This window comes from Xiphias gladius, chromosome 11 (genome assembly GCF_016859285.1).
Source record: "Xiphias gladius isolate SHS-SW01 ecotype Sanya breed wild chromosome 11, ASM1685928v1, whole genome shotgun sequence".
In the NCBI taxonomy this organism is placed as follows: Eukaryota; Metazoa; Chordata; class Actinopteri; order Istiophoriformes; family Xiphiidae; genus Xiphias; species Xiphias gladius.
The window spans coordinates 22,303,526-22,326,270 of NC_053410.1; the positions used below are offsets into that span (position 1 = coordinate 22,303,526).

A 22,745-nucleotide genomic window follows, 5' to 3' on the forward strand; every position below is an offset into this window, starting at 1 on the left:
GACTGCCAGCAACTCCCAGTTCCCTATGTCGTAGTTGTGTTTCACAGGGGTGAGTTTGCAGGAGAAAATGGCACAGGGATGCACCTTATTATCCTCTCTGTAGTGCTGGGAGAGCACCTCCCCCACTTCCATATCCGATGTGTCAATGTCCATGAGGAACTGCTTGGCTGGGTCAGGAAGAGAGGGATTAGGAGCATAAGAGAACAGAGACTAATCTCTGTCCAAATGGTTATGCACCTAACTGTACATCTGGTCTCCCGGCGGCAGCGCCAGCTATCCTGCACTGAGTCATGTCATGCCCATCCCAACTGCACTGGCTTCTCCGTGCTGCTAGCGGTGCTTGATGCACTCAACAGGGCCGAGGATGCAGCTACAGGGACCTGGGATGCAGGAAGTCAATGAGCATTGGTATAGTTTCTCTGGGTTAATGCTCGTTTCCATCTCCTCTCTCAGCTGTTTATGAAAGCGCGTAGTCGGCAACAAAAGCGTCAAGCTCAACTGGGAGCTCATGAGCAGCCAGTTCATCCTTCAGTTCCTCAGACAAACCATTATAGCAAGCGTTGAAAAGAGAGGAAGCATTACACTTACTTTCAGCAGCTTGAGTGCCAAACTCTATGGAGTATTTGGCCACTCATCTTTCCCCTCGTCTGAGGCTCAGCAAACCCCGTGCTGTCTCGCATCCCATGGAGGAGTAGTTGAACACCTTCCAGAGCTCGGCAGGAAAGAGATTCACTGATGCACAGATGGGTGGCTACCGCTCCCACTGCTTCCACCGCAGTTCCTCATAACATGGCTTGTACAGACAGCAGAGAAACAATGTATGCCACCTTGGCACATTCGGTTGGGAAGGACGACGGCTGGTTTCCGTCTCTCCCGATTACCCAGAATACTTCTCAGGCATTGCTACACAAAACTCACTGGTCGGTCCCATCCAAACTGAGGCTGGAGGTGCTGTGGCAGATGTGGTCACAGGCAACGCTGAATCCATTCTTTCACCCAAGTGTTATGAGTGGCGACATCCTGGATTTAGCTTGCTATGAAGGCAAGCTGCAGCCCATGGCGATGCAGGGCGTCCATTTGGGCCCATAATTCTCTGGTCAAAGACTTAGTCAGCTGGCTCCATGCTGGCCAGATTGTGCTATAATGTAACGAGAAACTCAAGACCAAAACGCAAAAGAGAGTCAATGATGGGAGTTAAAGAGCCTTTACTGGATTGTACAGCACAAAGCAAATAAACCAGGCAGGCAACGGTACAGGGGGTGGCAGGCAGAATCGTTGTCAAGCAAACAGTCAGGAGCAACAATCAGGCAAGTACACAAACAAAGGTCTGGAGAGCTTTGCAAAGAGCACAAAGACAATACAACAACTAGAGAGTGGAGGCATATATACAGAGGGGATGAATAGTTAAATGGGAACTGGTGTGTGTAGGGGTGGAGCAGCCAGCAGGTGGGAAATTGGGCAGAGGGAAGTGGCTGGGTCTGAAATGACAAGAGTTAATGACAATGAAAACATGGAACTGAAAGAAACACTAGATGGAATGTGAGAACTATTACAGAGCCCCTTCACCCCTCAAGGGACAGCTCCCGATTACTTGCAAAGGGCCCCTCTGTATGTATGTGTGCAAGTAGTGGGGAGGTTTGGAAAAAGGTTAAAGGCATACTTTTTGGCACTCAGTGGCGAAGACAGTGTCTGGAAACTTAAGCAGAAAGTTTAGATTTTTTGACACACCAGTAGATAGTAGGACTTGCTGACTAGTTGTGATTAATGAATCGACATTGGCCTAGGTAGGCAGCACTGTGGTTGTAGATTTTCCAGCAAGACATGGCTTTCATCCAGATATGAGCAACCAACAAATATTTCAAGCCACAACATTAATCACACCAAAAAATGAAACATCTTGTGCTGAAGTCAGCTGCTGGACTGTCCTTCCAGACTTCTCAGTATCTTGTTAATATTTTGTTTGCTGAAGTAAACCGGTGTACTACTACATACAGGAGCCTGGACTATGGCCAACACTGAAAGCTGGACCATAATGTAATAATGGAGTGCTTTGAAGGTTCACATGTTTTTGTTTTCTGGCTGTGTGCTGCTGCTTATTTTTGGATGAAGCCATTGGCCCACTGGGGGATCTGCAACCACAGGATTCCTTGCCTGGGCTCATGTCCAAACATTAATGTTCCTTTTCAGTCAGTAACTTATATCACGTTATGTCAAAACAGCTGCATTATCCCTGTAAAACCTAATGTAGTATATTTATGACATGACATGATTGTTATTCGACCTTACTGCAGAGGCTAGAGTACAAACCAATCAAGCCATACTTTATTGTCAGTTTCATGTTTGGCATTTGCTTGTCTTTTGACTGGGTGTACACTGCACCTATAATGTAAAATTGTTTATTCATATTTTGCATTTTACAGAAGCACCAAGAGACATATTTGGAAAAAAAAATTAAGTTAAAGTGTTTTATTCTGCTAAAGAAGAGTTGCAGAAGTGTTTGCAGATTATGCCTTTACAAAATGTGTTTATATAGTGTTTCTAATAAACAATCTATAAAGTGGTAACCTCCTGATTGATTCTGCTGTATAGACCCATTTGCAAGACAATCTGGAAGTGGAACTGGATTACCTATCCCACAAAACAGGTGTGTCTGGTTGTGACAGATGAAAGCTTAACATAAAATTTTTTTTTTAAAATCACATGAAACTGCATTAATCAATTTTTGTTCACTTTTTTTTAAGAGGGGGAGGACGGGGGACATCCAAAATTACACTTACCCAGCTACCACCATATTACACTGTAATGGCTAATTTGTTAGCAAACATTTGCCAATTTACACTCACGATAGGAGAATCAGAGGAATATTAGCATTCGTTTGAAGTCGCGTTTCTTACCATCTCATTAATGTGATTCTAAAATTTATTCCTTTTAGGCTGTTTTGTTCTCTGCCAAGTTGCGAGAAAAATATCTGGGTCTTGCTAAGTATTCAACTTTCTTCGCTAGCTAGTTGCAAGCTTTGTCTGTCCACCATTTGCTGCTTTTCAGCTAGCTTACAGTTGGTTTATTGCAGTTTTTTTTCCTGAAATCAGCTACATGCTGACCATACAGTAAGTGGTGGTTTCCGTGAAACCAACTAATAGCTAAAGAAGCTAAAAAACATAAAGCTGCTGAGTTGGGTGATTATTCTCAGTGGTTTTAGCACTATGAGTGACCCCTTCACATTATACAGAAGCATTTTATCAACTACTACAACAAAAATTATTGAGTAATGCAGATTTAAGTTACAAAAAGGTCTAAAAGGTTTAGTGTTCATAGTTAACAACAAAGCAACAAAATTCATTAAAAATTAGTTCTTAATTCCGGGAAACCTGCCTGTGATATAGAAGCTAACCTCCCAGTTGTCTTAATCATGGCCTCATGTTGTTATGCTAATTATATCAAGGCATCACAGTTAATTTGGCACAGATGCATTGATGCTTAAAGATGCTAAATGTTGCCTCTACCAGACTGGCCAAACATGATTGGAACACACACTAATTACATTTCTAAACAGGAATCAATACTTTTCCTTTTTTTAACATAGTGAATCACTGTGCAGCATAGAGAATACAACAGTGCTTTGACAAATATCCAGTAATAGTGAACAAACATGCACCACAAAGTCAAGTAGAAGACATTTTGACACTCACTGCTACATCTACTGTAGCTAAAGCTGATGTGTTCAACTGTGTGACAGTATTTAGCTTTACTATTGCTGTTGAGCTGTGTTAATGATGTGAATACTCATTGCTTTTGTACATGGCTGCTTAGCTAAGCCACTCTTGTGCTAGGGTATTTAATGGTGCATTGTGTCGTATTCATAGTGCCTATAGAGATCTTATTGTAATACAGGCAGTGAACTGCAATCCCTGTGTGTGTGTGTGTGTGTGTGTGTGTGTGTGTGTGTGTGTGTGTGTGTGTGTGTGTGTGTGTGTGTGTGTGTGTGTGTGTGTGTCTGTTTGTAAGAGTGTTTTTGTGCATGCATGTGTGGTGTATGTATATGTGCTACTTGTGATTGTGTGCGTGTTTTTGTGTTTGTTGATCCGCTGCTCGCACTCCATAATTATGTTGTCCTCCTACATCTGCAACAGAAGCAATAGGAGACTGGCATCTCGAAGTCCCATTGACCATCTTCACAAAATATGAAAGCTTTGCCCCAAATAGTCTACACAGGATAAACTAACGTAAAAGTATCCAAATTCAGAAGACCCCTCCTTCCTCTTGACAAGTGGAGATGAGGAGGATACGCTGCCAAACTACTGAAACCGCATAGAAAAACAACACTTTCTCTGCAGGCACCATCACAGGGCTTCAAAGGAGAAGGCGAGGCTGAGATGAAAGGCTGGATGCACTGTGGTATTTGAAAAACACTGGCTAGCCTTATACTAACCGATGTCAAGGTTTGCATTTTTAGCAGTCTCTTTTTTTTGGGGGGGGTATGCAAACGGATGTTATCAAGTCGAATTAATTGCCCTCTAATGGGACACGCTAGCAGGTGTGTAATGAGGGTCAAGATATTCTCTAATATCAGGACAGAGGATTGTCCACCAAAATATTTACAGGATATCTAGTGGGTAGCTCTGAGAATTTCTGTTGGTACAGTTCTTTCTTGCCCCCGCTGTTGTGTTTTGTAGATCAAATATTGAACAAACTACTGAAACTTGCTGGAGCAGAAAACTGCTTTTTATGTTTTGTGTCTGTCTTTAATTACTTTGGCAAGTGAAATATAAAAATGTGCTAGAAGCATCCACTATGAAAACCCTTCAAAAGTTGATTCTCTGTTTTTCACACTGTACCCTCCATCTCCCCAAGAAATTAATTAGCTTCAGAAACATACTGTATCTAATTTACAGAAGGATATTATGGACTCTTAATATCCTACTCTTATGGTCAGAAGACAATAAGAGAACACCTACTGGGATGACGTTTACTGTTACATTGGACACACTTTGTTCTCTGGAATGGGCAGCTGAGCAAACGAGCCACAGTCAGTTGGAGAATTGTCAGACCTGGGTGATGCAGTGCCACCCACAGGGATGCGGGCGGCAATGGCCGACATTTCCCCTGTTTGGCTCTCTGCAGTTACTCCGGGTCGCTCTGAGGTCTGGTTCAGGTTGCTGTCTGGTATGGTTCCCATGCCGGTGAAGAGCTGGATTAGGCACTTCCTGAACTGGGCAGAAACCAAGTGAATTAAAATCTTGAAGTAAACTTGAAACGGGCTTAAAATGATTTGCAAATATAAAGTTTTAGTTATCATCTTTAAAGGACATGATAAAAAGTGTATATTTAGATACTTAAACATTAGCTCTCATATGTCATCTTAATTCATATATTCATATCTCATATTAAGCATGGAACTAGAGCTTACAGACGATTAGCTTTAATTAGCTTAGGCAATAAGTATCCTTTTATAAACTTTTTTGTCCCAGTGTATAATACCTGTTTCTGCATTGAGCGATGTGCATAAAATTAGTAATTCTAGAATATAAACTAATTTCTACTGCTAATAATCGGATTTCATCAGTGACTACATTACATACATATGCAATTGTGTCTGCATTGTCCTCTCAGACACACACACGTACACAATGGCACTTACAATGATGCCCTGTCAATAGTTGTTCTTAGAGGAACATAGCCATTATCTACCAGTCCTCACTAATAGCCACACAATCATTGGTTTCCACATTACTTTAAATCAAAAACACACTAATTGAGCTTTTTCTTTGTTGAAGCTCCCACTCTGTAAAGCCCTGGGGAGAAGTCATGATTCTTGACCCTTAATGACCTGTCTAATTTAACACGCAAGCCTCCTAACTGCTCCCCTCAAGCCAATAATGCTTTTCGAAGTGTGGCATTAACTCCGCTATTACCCTCATGAAAAAAAGGCTGCTCTATGACTTTGTTCACTCTGGGACCCTAAATATGCTGTTAAACAACCTTACATCTCATAATTGTACAACACTTCCCTCCACCTTTGAAAGATATAGCTTTTAAAACACTCCTGCACGGAGAGTAAGGTCATAAAATGTCATCTTAATAGCAAAATGAATAGCCTGAAACACATTAACTGTGACGATCTACGGCAGATACAGTACTTCCATCTGCTTCTTAAAAGCAGTTTAAAGCTGAATTCTAGGGAGGCACCATTTCAAGTACTCATTAAATTATGAAAAATAACATTGTTTTTGCAACTGTCATCTTGTCTTAAAAAATTATTTTCCTTTGTTTTTACCGGCACCTGGCAATAAGTAACGCGTTACTATTGCCAGAAGGTGGCAGTAATGCACCTAAAAGCTGATTTAACAACAAAAGAATAAGAACACGGTACTACCAGCCTCTGGTAAAATGTGTGTGGCGCTGTGAGATTACATGCTATTGAACAAACAGGAGAAACATGCAAAGCCAAAGACTTCTACAGCCATCAAAAAGTTCTCTATGGAACACCTTCAAAAGGGTTGATTGTGGCGGTGAATGGTCAATATTAATAATACACATTTTAGTCAAAAAAGGCTGAGAAAGGTTCAAACTAAATCAAAACCAGTTGCCAAAACTAACAGTGATTTTGTGTTAGGTACGTTATATTGCTGAGTTAAACCAGACCTTAAACTTGCATTAATTGATTTTTGGGGCAGCACAATGAGCTATAAAACACAACATTTAACATACAGTATGACCTTCTAAAGTTATTGATGTAAATATATTAGCAAACAACTGCCTATTTACACATACAGTTCAGCACACGTAGCGAAATTAGGATCAGCATTAGCAGCGTTAAGGTTGGTTTATGGTCTCTCAGAACTAGTTCTAAAGACGTGTTGTCTGACCACATCAGAAATCAGATTTGTTTTTAGTTGTTCCGAACAACAACAATGGAAAGTGGAGTGAAAAATCTGTTGTGATAGAGAGAGGGGAGAAAAAAAACAGGGATACTGGCGCATAATGGTAGACAGTCGCTCCAGGAAGTCATTCATAGTGTTGAACTTGGTTGTTCACATTTCCAGAGCCACACATAGTTGTGTACCAAATGAAACAAGAGAGCTAGAGAGAGAAGTACAATGCCCAGGTCCTCTTTTACCTCTGCACAGCTAGCCGATTACAGCATCAAGTGCGTGTGAATGTCGGATCGTCGGTTTTGGAAAGTTACAGGAATGGACATATACACCACTATCCAATGTCAGAAAAGTTTGGGGGGACAGGGTTTCCAAAGCTAAACAACATGCAGTTCGAAAGGAGTATAAATCCCCCTTAAGTCCAATATTCACTCTCCTTTTAGCTCTGTTTTGGTCCCCTCTAACCCTTGAGGGAAGTATCTGCCTCTTTAGCTGCCTATTGCAAGCCTATATTTACCTGTTACCCAGCAGCAGGAGAGCACAGAGTATCGTATGGAGTGCTCTGGTCTACAATTTGAGATAGTTGCTGGGCAGGTAGTGTCCAGTTGTTTCATCAGAGCTTTTTCATTTAAAAGAGCTGGAGATGAGGTTGATGAAAGTGAATCAAAATGGTGCAGCTGTGAGCGATAAAACCAAAACACTGAGCATAAAGAGGCTAAAACCTTACACAGTTTACATACTGCTACTTGTGGATTATTTCCAGGTTTGATGGCCTTTATTTTGTGAAGTGGGTTTCATTACATGCCTCCTTACTGTGCAAAGAGTACAGAATGCTTATATTATATATCCTCCTTGGCCTCAAGACCCACTTTTCATGTACACCGGAGTAAGGCACTCTCTTGGTACATGAATGTACTTACTAAATGTATGCACGTACGGTAAAAAAAATAAAATTCAGTCAATGGCAGCAGAAGTAGAAGGAGAAAGAAGTATATTTTCTCAAAACAGATCAATAAAGTTTTCCACTTGCATCAACGCCCCAGTGTGCAAAACATCAATTTATTAATTTTGTAACTATTTCTTGTCAAAACAGTTCAAACTTAATTTTCTTACAATCTTTATTTTTAGGTGTCTGTTTGCCTTTATTATTGATCAAGCAGTGTGGGGTTGAGTGATTAAAGCCCGTTTAAGCCTCATGTGAAATGGATTTTAAATAATACTAGTAGAAGTGATAATTGGATATTTCTAGAATGTTCTTTCACATTTGACCTTTTAATCCTTTGTGATCTCAGGGGGCTGTCTCCCTCTAAAATTGCTACTACAAGTAGCTGTGGTTATGCATCCCGAAAATCCCCAGACTCTGGTTCACCTAATTTTGTTATATAAAATCAGAGAGAGAGCGAAAGGGTGGGGTGGGGTATCACGATCAAGCACTAGAGGTCAGCTGACCTCTATAAGCACCAGCAGTTCGGCTGAAGCTACAGGACCTCTTTTCAAACCTATATCTGCCTGCTAGCTGTCCTTATTTAAATCCAGTCAATGTCTAGTTGGAGACACTTGCTGACCCATTTAAACAGTAAGTGCAGCTCAGAAGTGGGGGAATCCAGTGAAAATGGAGACTGCATGCAGCTCCCTGGCAAGGGGGTCTGATTTCAGCATCGTGACAAGCACAAACAGTTTCTGAAAATAGATTACCTCAAATTGTACTGTAGGGAAGTATCAAATTTGGTCATGTTCATCATAACTGGCCTTGACAGTTTTAATGTTCACTATGTAAGACTGTATAGAACAGTATTGAAAAATTAAAACCTGTCATATACCGTAAAAACCTGCCACAGACAATGGAGCAATGGGCAAATGGTAAGAAATACACGTTTACACGAAAAGGTTGTTAAAGAACTTCAGGAGACTTCCGTTTTATATGAACTTTGTACAATGGTGGCTCCAAACTGCAGTGACTAGTAAGGAAATCTGATGTGACATCAGTAAATTGGACACAGCATGCTCGTGTTTACCAGAGATGCAAAAGCACTAAAGTCGGTGACTCCAGCATTCAAGGAGCAGACAGCCCTGCAGGGCATCAGTGTTTTACTTAAGGACACTGTGAGGAACTGTTTGGTGGAAGAGTAGTAGTAAGAGTATCTTTCTGTTCATCATGATACATGATGTAAAAAGTTATTTAATTTCCAGGCTTTTAAATAAGATCATGTCATGCAAACCGCTGCCTGATTAAGTCACATGATTAAGTCATATAAAATTTGCGCCTGAATTTGGCATCACAATTTCCAAGCACAGCTTAGTCACCACTGAAAAAAATCATGTTTGCACCTCTCCTTCCACTTCCTGTAGGTGCGGATACAGCTAGTCATCAACTTGTGTGCAAGTTGATGACAGTTCCCAGTGCATCCATAAAGAAATAGCCTTTGATATCCAACTTAATGGCTCCAATTTGTAGCCTTTAGAATGGTCTTTTATCAGCATACATGAACATTTGATCTACAAAAGCACATATTATGATGAAAACGGAACATAATCAAAATACATTCAAATTTAAAATAAATAGCTGTACCTAAACTGCAGCTACATTTTAAATCCACATAATTCACATTACAGCTTTCAGCTTACTTTAGCACACCAAAGTCAAAGTAGAGGAAAAGGGGAAATGCATGCAGTGTTGCATAATCTAGTGTGTTGTGTAATGGAGTGATCCATTGGCAGATTTGCCTTACAGTCAATATTACCTCTACCCAACAGCTGCCTTAAATAAGGCATTAAGTAAGAGAATGTGACACTTGCCAATTAATAGGTCCTTAAATCCAGTCAATTAGATTTTGGTGAACACTGTAAATCACTCTATAATCATCGTGGGAGGCAAGTGTCAGCTCACAGTAGAATACACTGTGAATAAAGAATGACTGTTTTACAGAGAAGCTGCCAATACAGAGTGTTTGTCTCACTTACACTGAGAAGTAGAGCTAGACAGCATAATGTAAAATTAACAAAAGTAAATGACACAAAAAAGTGTCAGCAACGGCCCTTTCACATTTGCAAGCCTCACAAGCATACCATAGGCAGCCAGTGTATTTTTTAACAACAGAGGCATGCATGGACAATTTTCATTTATTCATACACCATGCATTATTAAGAGACAGGCTAACACCCAACAACAACAGAAAAAAACCATCTCAGTAGTCTGCAGCAGCTTTCATCTGCTGCATACATGCAGTGATGTGTCTAAGATGTGGCAGAGGAAGGAATTTACCTACCTACCATCTACACTGCTATTACTAGTTGGGTACTGTACAGCACTGAGGACAAGAGACCAAAATGGCCAAATCAAACAGGACTCTGACTCTAATTCTGACCGAAATTTAAAAAAAAAAACAATCATCTGGCTCTAATATGAAAAGTTACCTGTTTGTTCATGAAGACGTAGATGATTGGGTTGTAGACAGTGGCTGTCTTAGAAAAGAAGGCGGGGATGGAAGCCAGCCTGGGATCAAGTTCAATGCTTGGATGAGCTGTGACCAGTATGGAGAAGGCTGCATACGGCGTCCAGCCCACCATGAATGCAACAATCATGACAACCACCATGCGGGTCACCTGACGCTCTGGCTTCCTGGCATTGGCCAGACGACCATGAGATACCTGGAAGAAACAAAATGATGACTAGCCAACAGCAATTTCTAACCTATTGAGCAGTTCATCTATTAGGATTTAAGGAATATGGGTTTTCAAGGCTGACACCAAATTCTTTTATTTTGGCTCCAAATGCCAATACAGCCATCCATCTATTAACTATTAGATATTTGAGAGTCGAGAGGCGGGGTACACCCTGGGCAGGTTGCCAGCCGCACAGGGCTGAAACACAGAGACAAACTACCATGCTAACGCTCACATTCCCTCATTTAGAGTCGCCACCTAACCTACATGTCTTTGGACTGTGGGAGAAAGCTGGAGTAGCCAGAGGAAACCCACGCAGGCACAGGGAAACCATGAAACCACCACTGCACCACCATGTCGCCCCCATTACATCCAACTTTTCAAAGATTTTAAGTTTGAATATTTTTATTCTGTCATTCTTATAGAAATATTTAGTTTGTATCCATTTTTACCCTTTGAAACAGCACTTACACTACCATAAGAAACTAAAAGCTCCATTTTAGCCATACTATCGACTTTCTGGGTTTTTTTTAGGCAGGTCACCGGGTAATGATGGGGAGTTTCCCAGATATATCTACTGTCTTTATTGAAGAATGAATTCACTAAAATAAAATGAAAACTCTATAGGGCCCCTTTCAAATGTTTCCTGCAAAGCTTAATTGTTGCTGATAAAGCCCCTATTGGACCTCTCCCTCCACTTAATTAACTATGGTTCCATTTACAACAGGTCACACGTTGCAGTTGGCATCCAATTAGAAGGCTGTTGGCTTTTCTTCCCCAGTTGGTAATCCAACCTTGAATTCAACCACCATGAAATAGTCTTTATGTCCCACTTAATGGCTGCAATCTGCAAACTTTGGAATGCTCTTTTGTCACCATCCATGAACATTTGCTCTACACAGGCAGATATTAGGATGACTGATTAATTGGACATAATCAAAACCCAGTAAACTTACAAGAAGTGCACGCATGTTTCTTCCTACCATATGACAGCTGCAGCTATTTTTCAAATCCACAAGGTTGACGTTACAGTATGTTTATTTTAAGCACACCACAGTCAAAGAAATGTCATATGCCAGGAACATATTACAAAATGTGCAATATTACAAATGTGTTTGTTTGTTTAGTTGTTTTTGGTGTGTGGACAATACCTAATATTTTTTGTAATAAAAGCCCTAATCAGAGAAATATTTTCAGCTAACTAGTCTAACTCAGTGGATGTGGATCACTATGATTGTAATCCTCCCATCAGCACACTACTGGTATCTGATTTTTTCCGTTCACCCTAGTAGTCTTTGCTGCTGACTTCAAAGTTTCTGTCTTTGTAAAAACTTTGGAAAATTCTAACAATAGAATACCTTCCATTTAGCACTCACACTGGAAATAACAGCATTAAGTCACACCCCCCACCCTCATAACAGAAGGATGGTGGCAATGCACTTGTGTGAAATCTGAAAGCACAGCTTATACAAATGTCTTATAAAGTAAATTTCAGAAGTTTATGCTTTCCTTGTATGTTGTGTAAGAACCAACCTTCCTGAGCTTCCGCAGGAGCTTTCCATAGCAGAAGAATATCACTCCAAGAGGGAGAATGAAACAGGTGGTGAAGAACGTGATGATGTAGCTGTGATCCATAATGTTGGTTGAATACCTGTTCAGAGATGGTCAGAAAAGGTTGACATTCACTTTTTAGGGGATTTAAACATGCATTTATCTACCATTACAATACAGATTTTAATAAATTGATTCAATAGATTCACATAAGATTAAGCCAAACTGTTTGCTTGAGAACACTTGAGTGTCTCTTTAAGAACAAAATGGTTAATAATCCCATGATTTCCCAGCTATGAGCTGTCTGAAAAATGTCATTTTAACATGCACAGGCTTTTATCTGGCTGGAGAGAAAGATAACAGTCTTCCGGCTCATTTGAGCTTCAGTTAAAAGGGGAATTTCACAGCTGAGACAAATCTCTGTGGCACAATTGGTGGCCCTGAGGCTTCTAATTTAGTCTAATTTTGTTATTTCCATGAGAATACCTATCACCATCAAATGAAACAAGCCCAAGATTAATTTGTATGGAACTACCTGGCATACAGAGTGTTGTGTGAGTGTGTGTGTATGTGTGTCATGCATGCAGGCACCTTAAAACAGGGAAGTGTGGCTGAACACACATTTGTGATGCAGCAGTTCACACCTTCGTCCTTATTCAAACATTTTCATGTGAAACATGCAAAATAGTAGTTTTTGATGAATAATGATTTGCTCTGTTTTCGTTCAAACTACTAAACTAGGTGTGCGAGTGGACAGTGCCATACTGTGGTTAAAAGAGACAGTAGTGCTGTGAGGGATTTGTTAGGTGTAACTGCACAAATAAACTCTGCATACACAGGAGCACTCCTAGAAATTCCTGTTCCTGTGATAGCAGCTCACTTGAGGCCCTCAAACTCTAAATACTGTATCTGTAATCCCTGGGCCCATGTCCCCCTAAATTATTCAGACTTTCTCCCTTCATTCAGCACCCCTGAAGGCAGGACATGAGCAGGCTTATTTTTCTTCTAATTGTACTCTTACAGACTTTTATGCACCCTTTGGTGGCATTATTAAAACATAATATACTCCTGTGCCAATCTCAGGCTATTTGGTTTGTTTCTCTGCCATCTTGGGGGTAAACCCTTCCAATTAATTGTTGAAATAAAGAGATGCATCAATCACTCAATAAGCTGGACAGAACAAACCATTCAGTTTCCCCAGCAGCTCCATCTTTTGGTCAGGAGGCCAAAGTAATTTAAGATTCAGTGACTTAATGAGCCATTTCTGTGTACAGCATTTAAATCATTTCCAAAGTGCTGTCACCAGCCAAACTGTCATTTTTGATGAGCTGAATCACATGAACCAGTCCAGCTAAATCTGTCAACAATTAGTTTAACGAAGAAGTATTCCCACCACCAGCTGGTGTGCCCCATTTCACCAACAGCCCGCTTCACTGTCGGAGGGAATCTCCTCATCTACACTGGGGAGCTCAGTGCTGCTTTACATTTGAAAGTTAAGACGACCCTGGGTTTTTCAGAGGTCTTTTTTTTTATATACTACCACCGGGGGACACCAAATACTGAAATGTTTAGATCCAACACATATTGGCTTTAAAATGTTAGCAGGTTTATTTTATTATATCAGCCACCACTTCTTACAGAAACAGGGAAGTACTGAATACAGTGGCTTCAGAAAGTATTTAGACCCCTTCACTTTCTGAACATGTTATCATGTTGTAAATTTAATTTTAAATAGATAAAATTGACATTTTGCCCATCACTCAAAAACCCATAATGAAAAATTTTTTCTAGAAAGTTTAGCAAATTTATTAAAAATCAAAAACAATTTACACAAGTATTCAGACTTTTAATTGAGTACTTTGTAGAAACCACTTTGGCAGCAGTTACAGCTTCGAGTCTTCTTGGGTTAGTCGCTACAAGTTTTTTACACCTGGATTTGGGCAGTTTATCCCATTCTTGCTGACAGATCCTCAAGCTCTGTCAGATTGGATGTGAAACATCTTTGAACTGCCATCTTCAGGTCTCCTCACAGATGTTCTAAGGGGTTTAAGTCTGGACTTTGACTGGGCCACTCAAGAACAGTCACGGACATTGTGTTGTCTGTATGCTTTGGGTCATTCCTGTACTGAAAGTTGAACCAGGGGCCGACGACCTCATCATATTTGGCTGCAGATGGCCAACTCAAGAAAGAGTCCTGGTGGTTCCAAACTCTTCCATTTCACAATTATTGAGGCCACTGTGCTCCTTGGAACATTCAGACTTTTAGAATTTTTTTTATATCCTTTCCATGATCACTACAATTTTATCACAGAGGTCTACAGAAAGTCCCTTGGACTTCATGGCTTGGTTTTGTCCTGACTTGCAGTGTTAATTTTGGGACTTTATATACACGTTTCTGCCTTTCTAAACCCTGTCCAATCAATTCAGTTTATCAGAGTTAGACTCCAATTAAGTTTTCGACATACCACAAGGATAATTAAAGCAAACAGGATGCACCTGACCACAGTTTGGAGTGCCACAACAAAGGGTCTGATGCTGCCCCTATTTCTGTAGATGCAGAAATTGCTTTAGATAGGGTCTAATGGCCCCATTTTTTCCTCACTCTTATTAAATTTGGCTTTGGGAAAACATTACTCAATTGGGTAAAATTACTGTACAAAAATTCAACAGCCAAAGTCTTGACCAAAACCGCTGTATCTAAGCACATTTTATAAATCTGGAGGATGCTGCCAAGGGTGCCCTCCCTCCCCCTTCCTCAACAAGAAACGAGGTAGGTATTCCTCTTGCACTCCACCACCAGGGTCTGTCCAGCCGAGTAACATCGACAATCTCAATCTCTTCTGGGAAATGAAGAGATTGTTATTTAAAAATGAAGGCATACATCCCAAGTGGCTTAGGGCAAAACTACTATCCTCAAACATCTTGTACTGTTTACCTCGTACCTGTTCGCTCCTCTCTCAAACAGCCAAAAAATTTCCTCCTGATTTCTCTGAGCTCTTATCTATCATAAGTCTAATTATGACAATATAGTCATTAATGGTGACTTTAATTAACACAGTGACAATAATACAGACAAGAAGGCTACTGACCTTTTACATCTATTGGAAGATCAAGCTGTGGTCATATCTGAGACTTGGTTATTACATGGGGACTTTCCGTTGACAGTCAGTTACGGATGTGGCTCTGTTTGATCACTACTTAATTGAATTCACTATCTCTCTTGCTGCATTGGAATTTTAGGTGCATTGTAAAAGATGATATCTTATTTTGAATTATGAATGTCACGTTAGAAATGTGACCAAAGTATCCTACCATTTAAAGAATATTGCCAGAGTCAGACCATTTCTCTCCCAGGCAGATGCAGAAACGTTAATAGATGCTTTTATCTCCAGCAGGCTGGACTATTGTAACGGTCTTCTGTCTGTTGTGTCTAAGACAGCTATTGATCAGTTACAGCTCGTACAGAACGCAGCAGTACGTGCTCTGACGAAAAGACAGACAGCCCACGTTACTCCAATCTTAAAATCTTTGCCATCCCTTTAAGTGTTTTCATGCAATGGCTGTTTTATCCTGTCCTATCCTACTGTTTTATCTTACCGCTGTATCGTAAATGTTATGATTCCATGTTTTTCATGTTAAACACTTTGTGTTGCATTTTATGCATTAATTGTGCTATATAAACAAACTTTAACATTATCATTAGAATATACCTCTACCTCCATAATAAAACTTATTTCAAAAGCTTAGGAAGGCTTTCAGCAATTTTAGAAGGAAAACCAATTGCCTGTACCTTCCTTGAGATCTATCCCGTGCTGAATAGAGTTAAATGCTTGTACTCTTGATTCAAATTTACCGCTGCATCGAATGCATCAACGTACAGAAAATTCACTACTAACCCAATTGTATTAAATATAATTAATGTATGGTATCACATCCAGAAGTACATGAATATACATCAGCCCCTCTCCCAATTTAGTCCTATAATATGCTGAATATAATATATTTTATTCTTTCAAATAAGATTCTTTATATATACAGCTCAAAAACAATAATATAATTGTCCTGTTCTTACCTCCTTCGAAGAAATGGCATTGAAAGTTGCCATGGTTTAGGACTAATTTCCTCCTTTTATGATTTTCTAGTTAAAGGGTCCTCAGAAAGAACTTTAGAGGCATGGAGAAAAGATCTTAATGATGACCTAACAATCAACGGATGGAAGAAAATACGCGAGGAAAAACAGAGCCAATTATATTGGCTGAGGCATACATGTGTTACCTCCGTCAAAATTCACAAATTTGACAGTAATATCTTGATACTTCTTCTATATGTATTGATGTCAAAGGAACACTGATAAGACTGATAAGGAACTTCTGGAAAGACATTGTACATTGTACCGTTACAAACTGCTTTCAGTACACCTCCTTCTTGAACTTAGAATATTTATCATGAAAAGAAGATTTTCAGGTATAGAGACATCTGAAGTAGGTCCACATACGCATACAGCACTGTATGTATTCGTGTGTGCATGAATGGTTAGATTATATTATACTGTACATATATATGTAAACATTATATGTTGTTTCTTTTCTCTTTTTTTTCTTATTTTGTGTTTCTACGTTAGATGATAACTTTGTGGTATGAAATCTCAGAACTAATTGTTACTGTACTATGAACTCTATGTGAACTATTTGTTACCACTACTTTGTATTTTGTATGCCCAGCTGAGCTGGTGGGGAGGGCTGGTGTAGGTAGGGTTAGGGGTATGATGTGGTTTGGCCTTTACTGTGTTTTTGTTTTATTTTATTTATTTCTTATATTTTCTTTTTTTTCTGTCGATTTATGTAACAAAAAAAAACATTATCACACTCATGTTAATGTAATTTTCAATGACATTAACATTACTTTAAGCTTGCTATTTTTCACCTTGTAGGCAATTGGTAGGAATGAGTGCAGCTGTATCAACTATATAAATGTTCAATTATAATTATTTAATTAATTTCAAGGTTTTAACGACTCATCTTAAGCTAAACCCAGACAGGTAATAGAATTTCAGTTAACAAGGAAGTGACTACGGCTTCTGCTCTGCAGTGGAGAGCACAGGTAGCTGCACTAATGCCAAGTCAGAAAGAATGACAATGAGTTGGTAGCTCTGTTCAAGAAGCCAGAGTCTGGGAGAGACAACTGTTTTTTCAGAAACACACTAAATCTATTGTATACAAACAGGTAAACAGTGTCTTTTCTGATAACTTTGCGACACCATGGAAGCACAGAAACTGTACACATCAAAGATGGTGACAGCTTGTATCCTCAGAATGCTAAGAAGACATAAAAATTGAAAACAAATGACAAAAATATTTTAGTTTCATTGACCAAACTAGAACAAACTTAATAAAATGAAATGACTAAACCATGACTAAAACTACACTTCTGTCTAAAGATTGAATCTAAAACTAAATCAAATCAGTTGCAAAAATTAACACTGCTTACGACTGCTAGACTGAGCTGCATAATTCTAAACTATTTTCCATTTAGCTTCATAGATGCTGCCAGGTGTTTTCTCACTGTTGTGATTATGATAGCCTTTTATAGAGTAAAATGCACGCTACTGTCTATGCTTTCATCCCTTAACAGAGAGGCAACAGACCATCCTGCCAAAAAAATTATAAGGATAGTTTAATGAGGATAGTTGCTGTTTGTGGGCAGATATTCCCTGCAACTCCAGGGGGTTGAGCTGGCAATTTCCACCTGGGCGTATATTTGTAATAAATGTCTCACATGATAGCTGAGCAAATGGAAGGGATTTGAAAGAAAGCCAGCAGCATACTGGTGGTAGATTGTATCCCAACCCCTCACCAAGGACGCAGCCACCTACTGAAAATCCACTGACACCAACTTCTCCTGCAAAATCCTTCAGAACGTTTCATGTATGCTTTTTAACATTCAGAAGCCATCCAGTGCTGAATATTTGCATTTACCCAGCGATAAAATGACGAACATCAATGGGGCATTTAAAATGCATCAGAATGCGCATTTGGCGACATTCGGCACCTCACCCACCTGTGCTGTTAGTGGTCTTGCTGTTAACCAAATGTTTTCTGACACCACTCACAATGTGTGCTGCCAGAGGTGGATCGGGTCATCGATGAGATCCCCTTAAGGAGTATCTCCATAAGGTGATCTCTTAACTGTATTGTCTGAACCATTCGTTCCCCCCGCACTTCATCTGAGCAATGGTTGCCTTACTGGACTTGAGGCAAACACTCAGCCCCCTATCTGCACGCCTTTGATCAAAGCAGCTAAATAGCATTAACCAGACGGCACCCTGAGGGCCACGGATAGCCGACCTGTTACTTGACTTTTTCCATGAGACACATTTACACAGTTTGAGCTAAAATAGCTGAAGCAGCATTGTAGATCCGAACCACAGGGCTGAGTGTAGAACGTCTATGATCTTTATCTGTTTGTGTGCCAGGTTGGTGGTTGGAAAAATAATGTATTCTGGGTTTTTCTGGGTTAAAGGTTAGGTTTAACCACCAGGGTTACAATAAGGTATAGTCTGGTATTAAGGTTAGCATTAAGAGTTAGTTAACAGTCATAGATCTTTGTGGGTCAAAGAGATAATATAAAGCTCATTTCTTACCAGTCAGGCTCACAGGTGGTTCCAATCTTGCTTATGGTGTATCTGTTCCAACCCAGCACTGGGGGGAAGGTCCAGATGAAGGAGAAGGTCCAGACGAACAGCAGACCCAGGACTGCATGCTTAGCTTGCAGTCGGATGTTCCCCAGAGGCCGGCAGATCACGAAAAACCGCTCAAAGGACAGAACGGCCAGCGACCACAGCGCTACGATGCCTAAGGCAAACAGCTGGAGGTCAGTGTGTGAGGGCTCAGTGGGACATCATCATTCAGAAACACGCACCACCAAGTCCTGGAATTAGTTTTTATTAACTATGAAAATCACCGTTCTGTGTTCTTTATTTGTTATCTCGGAAGGTAATAAACCCAAAGAAATTACTTTGCGGAAAGTCAAAGTGTTTGAGCACATAATGTATGTTTTTGCATCTCTTTTAGATTCAGTCTTTTTCCACCAGAGTGAAATCTCATCGGTTTCACAAGCTACACTTTTGGAACTTATCCAACTGGGACTGCCTGCTTCACACTTCCCCCTATAGTGTAACCATATTTTTTTAATGTTTGACAAAGAATCCCATTCTGTAAAAGTGGCGCTGCTGTTATTAGAAATAGTTTAATGATCCAAGGTGAATGTATTTCTCTGCCTTCTAATGAGCTTAAAAAAAAAAAAAGGCATCCTTTAATTATGGTAATAAGCCACTCTCACGGACCGTTTACCTATCTCTCCACAGCCAGGAACTGTTACTATCTGCCTACTAGGCTCACTAGAGAGGACAACAGAGAGATGTGGAAACCAGGATATTCAAGAATATCAAACATATTTAAGCAAGAGGTTCATAAATTAAATTAAGACCATTATTTCAATACTGCCGCTACTTTTGTAGCTTTTTAAAGTGGACTAAAACTGACCATCAAAGGGAGTTTTTTGTAGAAAAACATCCATCCAGTTTTTGCCCATTAAGTTTTAATGTATTTATCTGTAAAGAATGGGTGCATGTAGATGGGAAAACTAAAAAACAGAGAGAAACAGAAAATATTCTCACCCTGAGCAGAATATTAAATGGAGCATCTGTCCAGCTCCTAGGGAAGAGCTAGCTCAGCTTAGTCAGTTTCCAATTTACTCACACATAACCCCCTACACATACACACACACACACACACACAGACACACACACACACACGCGCACACGCAGGTGACAACAATGCAACGCAGCTGTCAATCACTGAAACTGCAGTCAAGACTAAAATTAGAGTGGCTTTCCACCACAAGCTACTTGAATATGTGAGCCTCACTTCGTTGGGCTGTTGATTATACATCAGCATAGCTTCCTCTATGACAATTTATTACATCAGATGTTTTTTTTCCCCACACTTCTCATCCTAATCACAACATGCATTTTTGTGTTGCTTCAGCTGCTCTTTTCCCTGACTCTTTTGCTTTCACACATTTCTTAATCACACATAATGGTACTCATTTGGATGGTAATTCAGTGCATCACAACACCCGCTACACCAGGATGCACCATGCGATTTGTCCATGAAAATTCATACAATAACTCCAGGGTACTTAGGTTAATTCGCTGTCTTGGGGTTTTAGTTGTTGTTCTCTAGCATCAGTATATAAAGTCTATCTCCTGGGGATATATGGCTTCAGCTAATACACAGCGTAATGCAGGGCTGGCAGAAAGTAATATGCAACCAAGGCTCTCTCATTAGTGTGCCAAGTTTAAATACTGCAAGTGAAAGTAATTTGATAATATTCTCATAGGATCATATGACACTCATCATATGCTCCTGAGCATGTATTTTAAATGAATGTTTTCTGTATATGGTTCATCCGGCCATTTGACGGTCTATAATATAGACAATCCTTAGACTTTATGTGTCATTCCTTTGTAAATTGTCCCAGCTGCCAAAATGGGTCCAATAAGGAGCCTCTTTGCCTGACATAAGCAAGTATTCTTTTTTCTTGATGTATTGCATACTACTCACCAGATGCCCAGGATTCCACTTGCTGAACCTCTTTATTCTGTGTTAAATGGAGCTTCAGTAGAGGCTGTGAAACCAATCCACTGACTTAGTTAAATGTTATTGGTGGTCACAGTGCTGGTGACCTACTTAGAAGTCAGGCACTACAGTATGTGAGGAGGTTTCTGTCCCGCACTGCTGCTAACCTCTGCTGTGAACGCGGCTTCTAATTCTGCCTTAAAGACTCACAGTGGGCTTTGTTACTGATCCTACGGTGTGTTTTTATACACATATATACACAACAGAAAATATCATGCAGGTGGAGTTCCAAAAATCTGATAGGCCTGTAGGAAATCTATACCATAGGCTCACAGAAGTTAACAATAAGTCAGACAAGTGACGTTTTCAACCTGGCGGTCGATTAAATTTTTTTTGCTCCGGTTTGGTTTTTTTGGGTTGTTTTTTTTTTTCCTTAAGATTTCGGATCGATTTTTACTTAACACACACTAATGTCCATCAGCCCAATCCTTGTGCTCTGGTTTTAGTTTGCCATATGTTCCATAATGCAGAATACACTTATAGAGCTGCATTATGGGGAATGAGCTTTAGAGAGGGCAGTGTACAAGCTGGAATAGATTTACAAAATGTATTCTAGAGCTGATTAAACAAGGAAGTCAACACTGTGAAAAGCACTCCTATCATTAGGAGTGTCATTAATATGATGTTTTTGCTGCACTCTATACATTGTGAATTTTACTTTACTTTAGTATCCCCGTATCACTATAGCTAGTAGTATATTGCTCCTTTTGCATCGACAATCTTTTCAAGAACGCTCAAAAAATAAACTGAGCAGAACTCCTACATGATCCTCAGTCAGCTTTTTTTATTTGGCAACAGTTGTAGTGGAACTGATTTGTCATTTTTATTTTACCTCCCTCCCAGATGCCCTAATTTATGAACAGATGTTGAAGTCAGTGCTGATGGAAGCCTGAGTAAGTGCCATGTGGAGCTGCTTTTCATCTAAAGAGCTCCAACACTGACACCTACAGTTGTGGAAGTTGCGCCTAAGCAGCCCTGCAATGACAGTACTTGAAAAACAGAGAGGGGGGGTAAACCTACCGAAAAAAGTAACGGCAAACCCCTCCAAGACGCAAGCCCACTTCCCGAGGAAGAAATAACCCCTGGCGTTTGTCAGGAAACTTATTACCCCACCGGTGAGGGAGACAAGAAAGTCGGCGATGGCCAAATTAACTATAATGTAGTTCAGGGGCTGTCTGAGTTGTTTGAACTTAAAAGTGACGAACATAACCAGGAAGTTTTCGCTCAGCGACAGCGAGGTGACCACAAACATGAGCACGGCCAGGATAGTGAAGTTCCACGGCGCGATGTTCTTAATGGGTCCATTAAAGGGATCATCGGTAGTGGAGAGTTCAGCTGCCACAGTGTAGGACACAGCGTTCACTGACAGACTTAAAGCATCCATTGTCCACGGCTACTGTCTTGGTGACCCTAACCGAGAGAAAATCCTCCTTGTCCTCTTTTTCTCATACTCACAACTTCATGTGGAGTCACTTCCAGGTAGCCGCGCTCCCTAGCCTGCGGTTAAACATGCTGCCCGCGCTGTGGGGCATCCCGTGCGCCCATGGGACTCTACTTCGGCAAAGTTCTTGCATGAAAATCCGCGTCGTCCGAGGCGCATGGCAGGGAGAAAGAAGTCCGACAGAAATCCGGAGTTTGAGCTGCCGGGGAGCGTGCGTCTACATGTGAGGGCGGAGTGGCGGCGGAGCGCACGCTGCACGCTGCGGGCAGAGACGATGTCTGGAAACGCGCTGACCGATCAGTGGCATCTTGGAGGCTCTTATATAGGCGACTCCGGCATCGCCGCTGCTCTCCAGGAGAGGCGACAGGACGCCCGTGCGCTCCTTTGCGCGCCGCCTGAACGGATGACACCAAACTTGACGCACACTCCGGCTGAGCCGGCGATCGATCCCACTCCGCCCTTTTGCCACGGATCAATAATCACCCTCAGTCATGATTAATGCGCCAACTGAGATTCTCT

General features: G+C 40.6%; 1 protein-coding gene across 2 annotated transcripts; it reads right to left on the reverse strand.

Moving 5' to 3' along the window:
• Window positions 1-1,334: 1,334 nt before the first annotated feature.
• valopa (vertebrate ancient long opsin a) lies at window positions 1,335-22,496 on the reverse strand. Of its 2 annotated transcripts, XM_040139232.1 has the most exons (6): window positions 21,806-22,496; window positions 18,727-18,937; window positions 12,069-12,186; window positions 10,287-10,520; window positions 5,049-5,209; window positions 1,335-1,478 (listed from the first exon to the last, which is right to left on the reverse strand). In XM_040139232.1, the coding sequence occupies exons 1-6, from the start codon at window positions 22,167-22,169 to the stop codon at window positions 1,367-1,369; spliced, it is 1,200 nt and encodes a 399-aa protein (XP_039995166.1). In that variant the 5' UTR covers window positions 22,170-22,496; the 3' UTR covers window positions 1,335-1,366. The 2 variants fall into 2 exon arrangements, with proteins under 2 accessions (XP_039995166.1, XP_039995167.1); XM_040139233.1 differs by lacking the exon at window positions 1,335-1,478 and having other exon boundaries at window positions 4,720-5,204.
• Window positions 22,497-22,745: the final 249 nt, after the last annotated feature.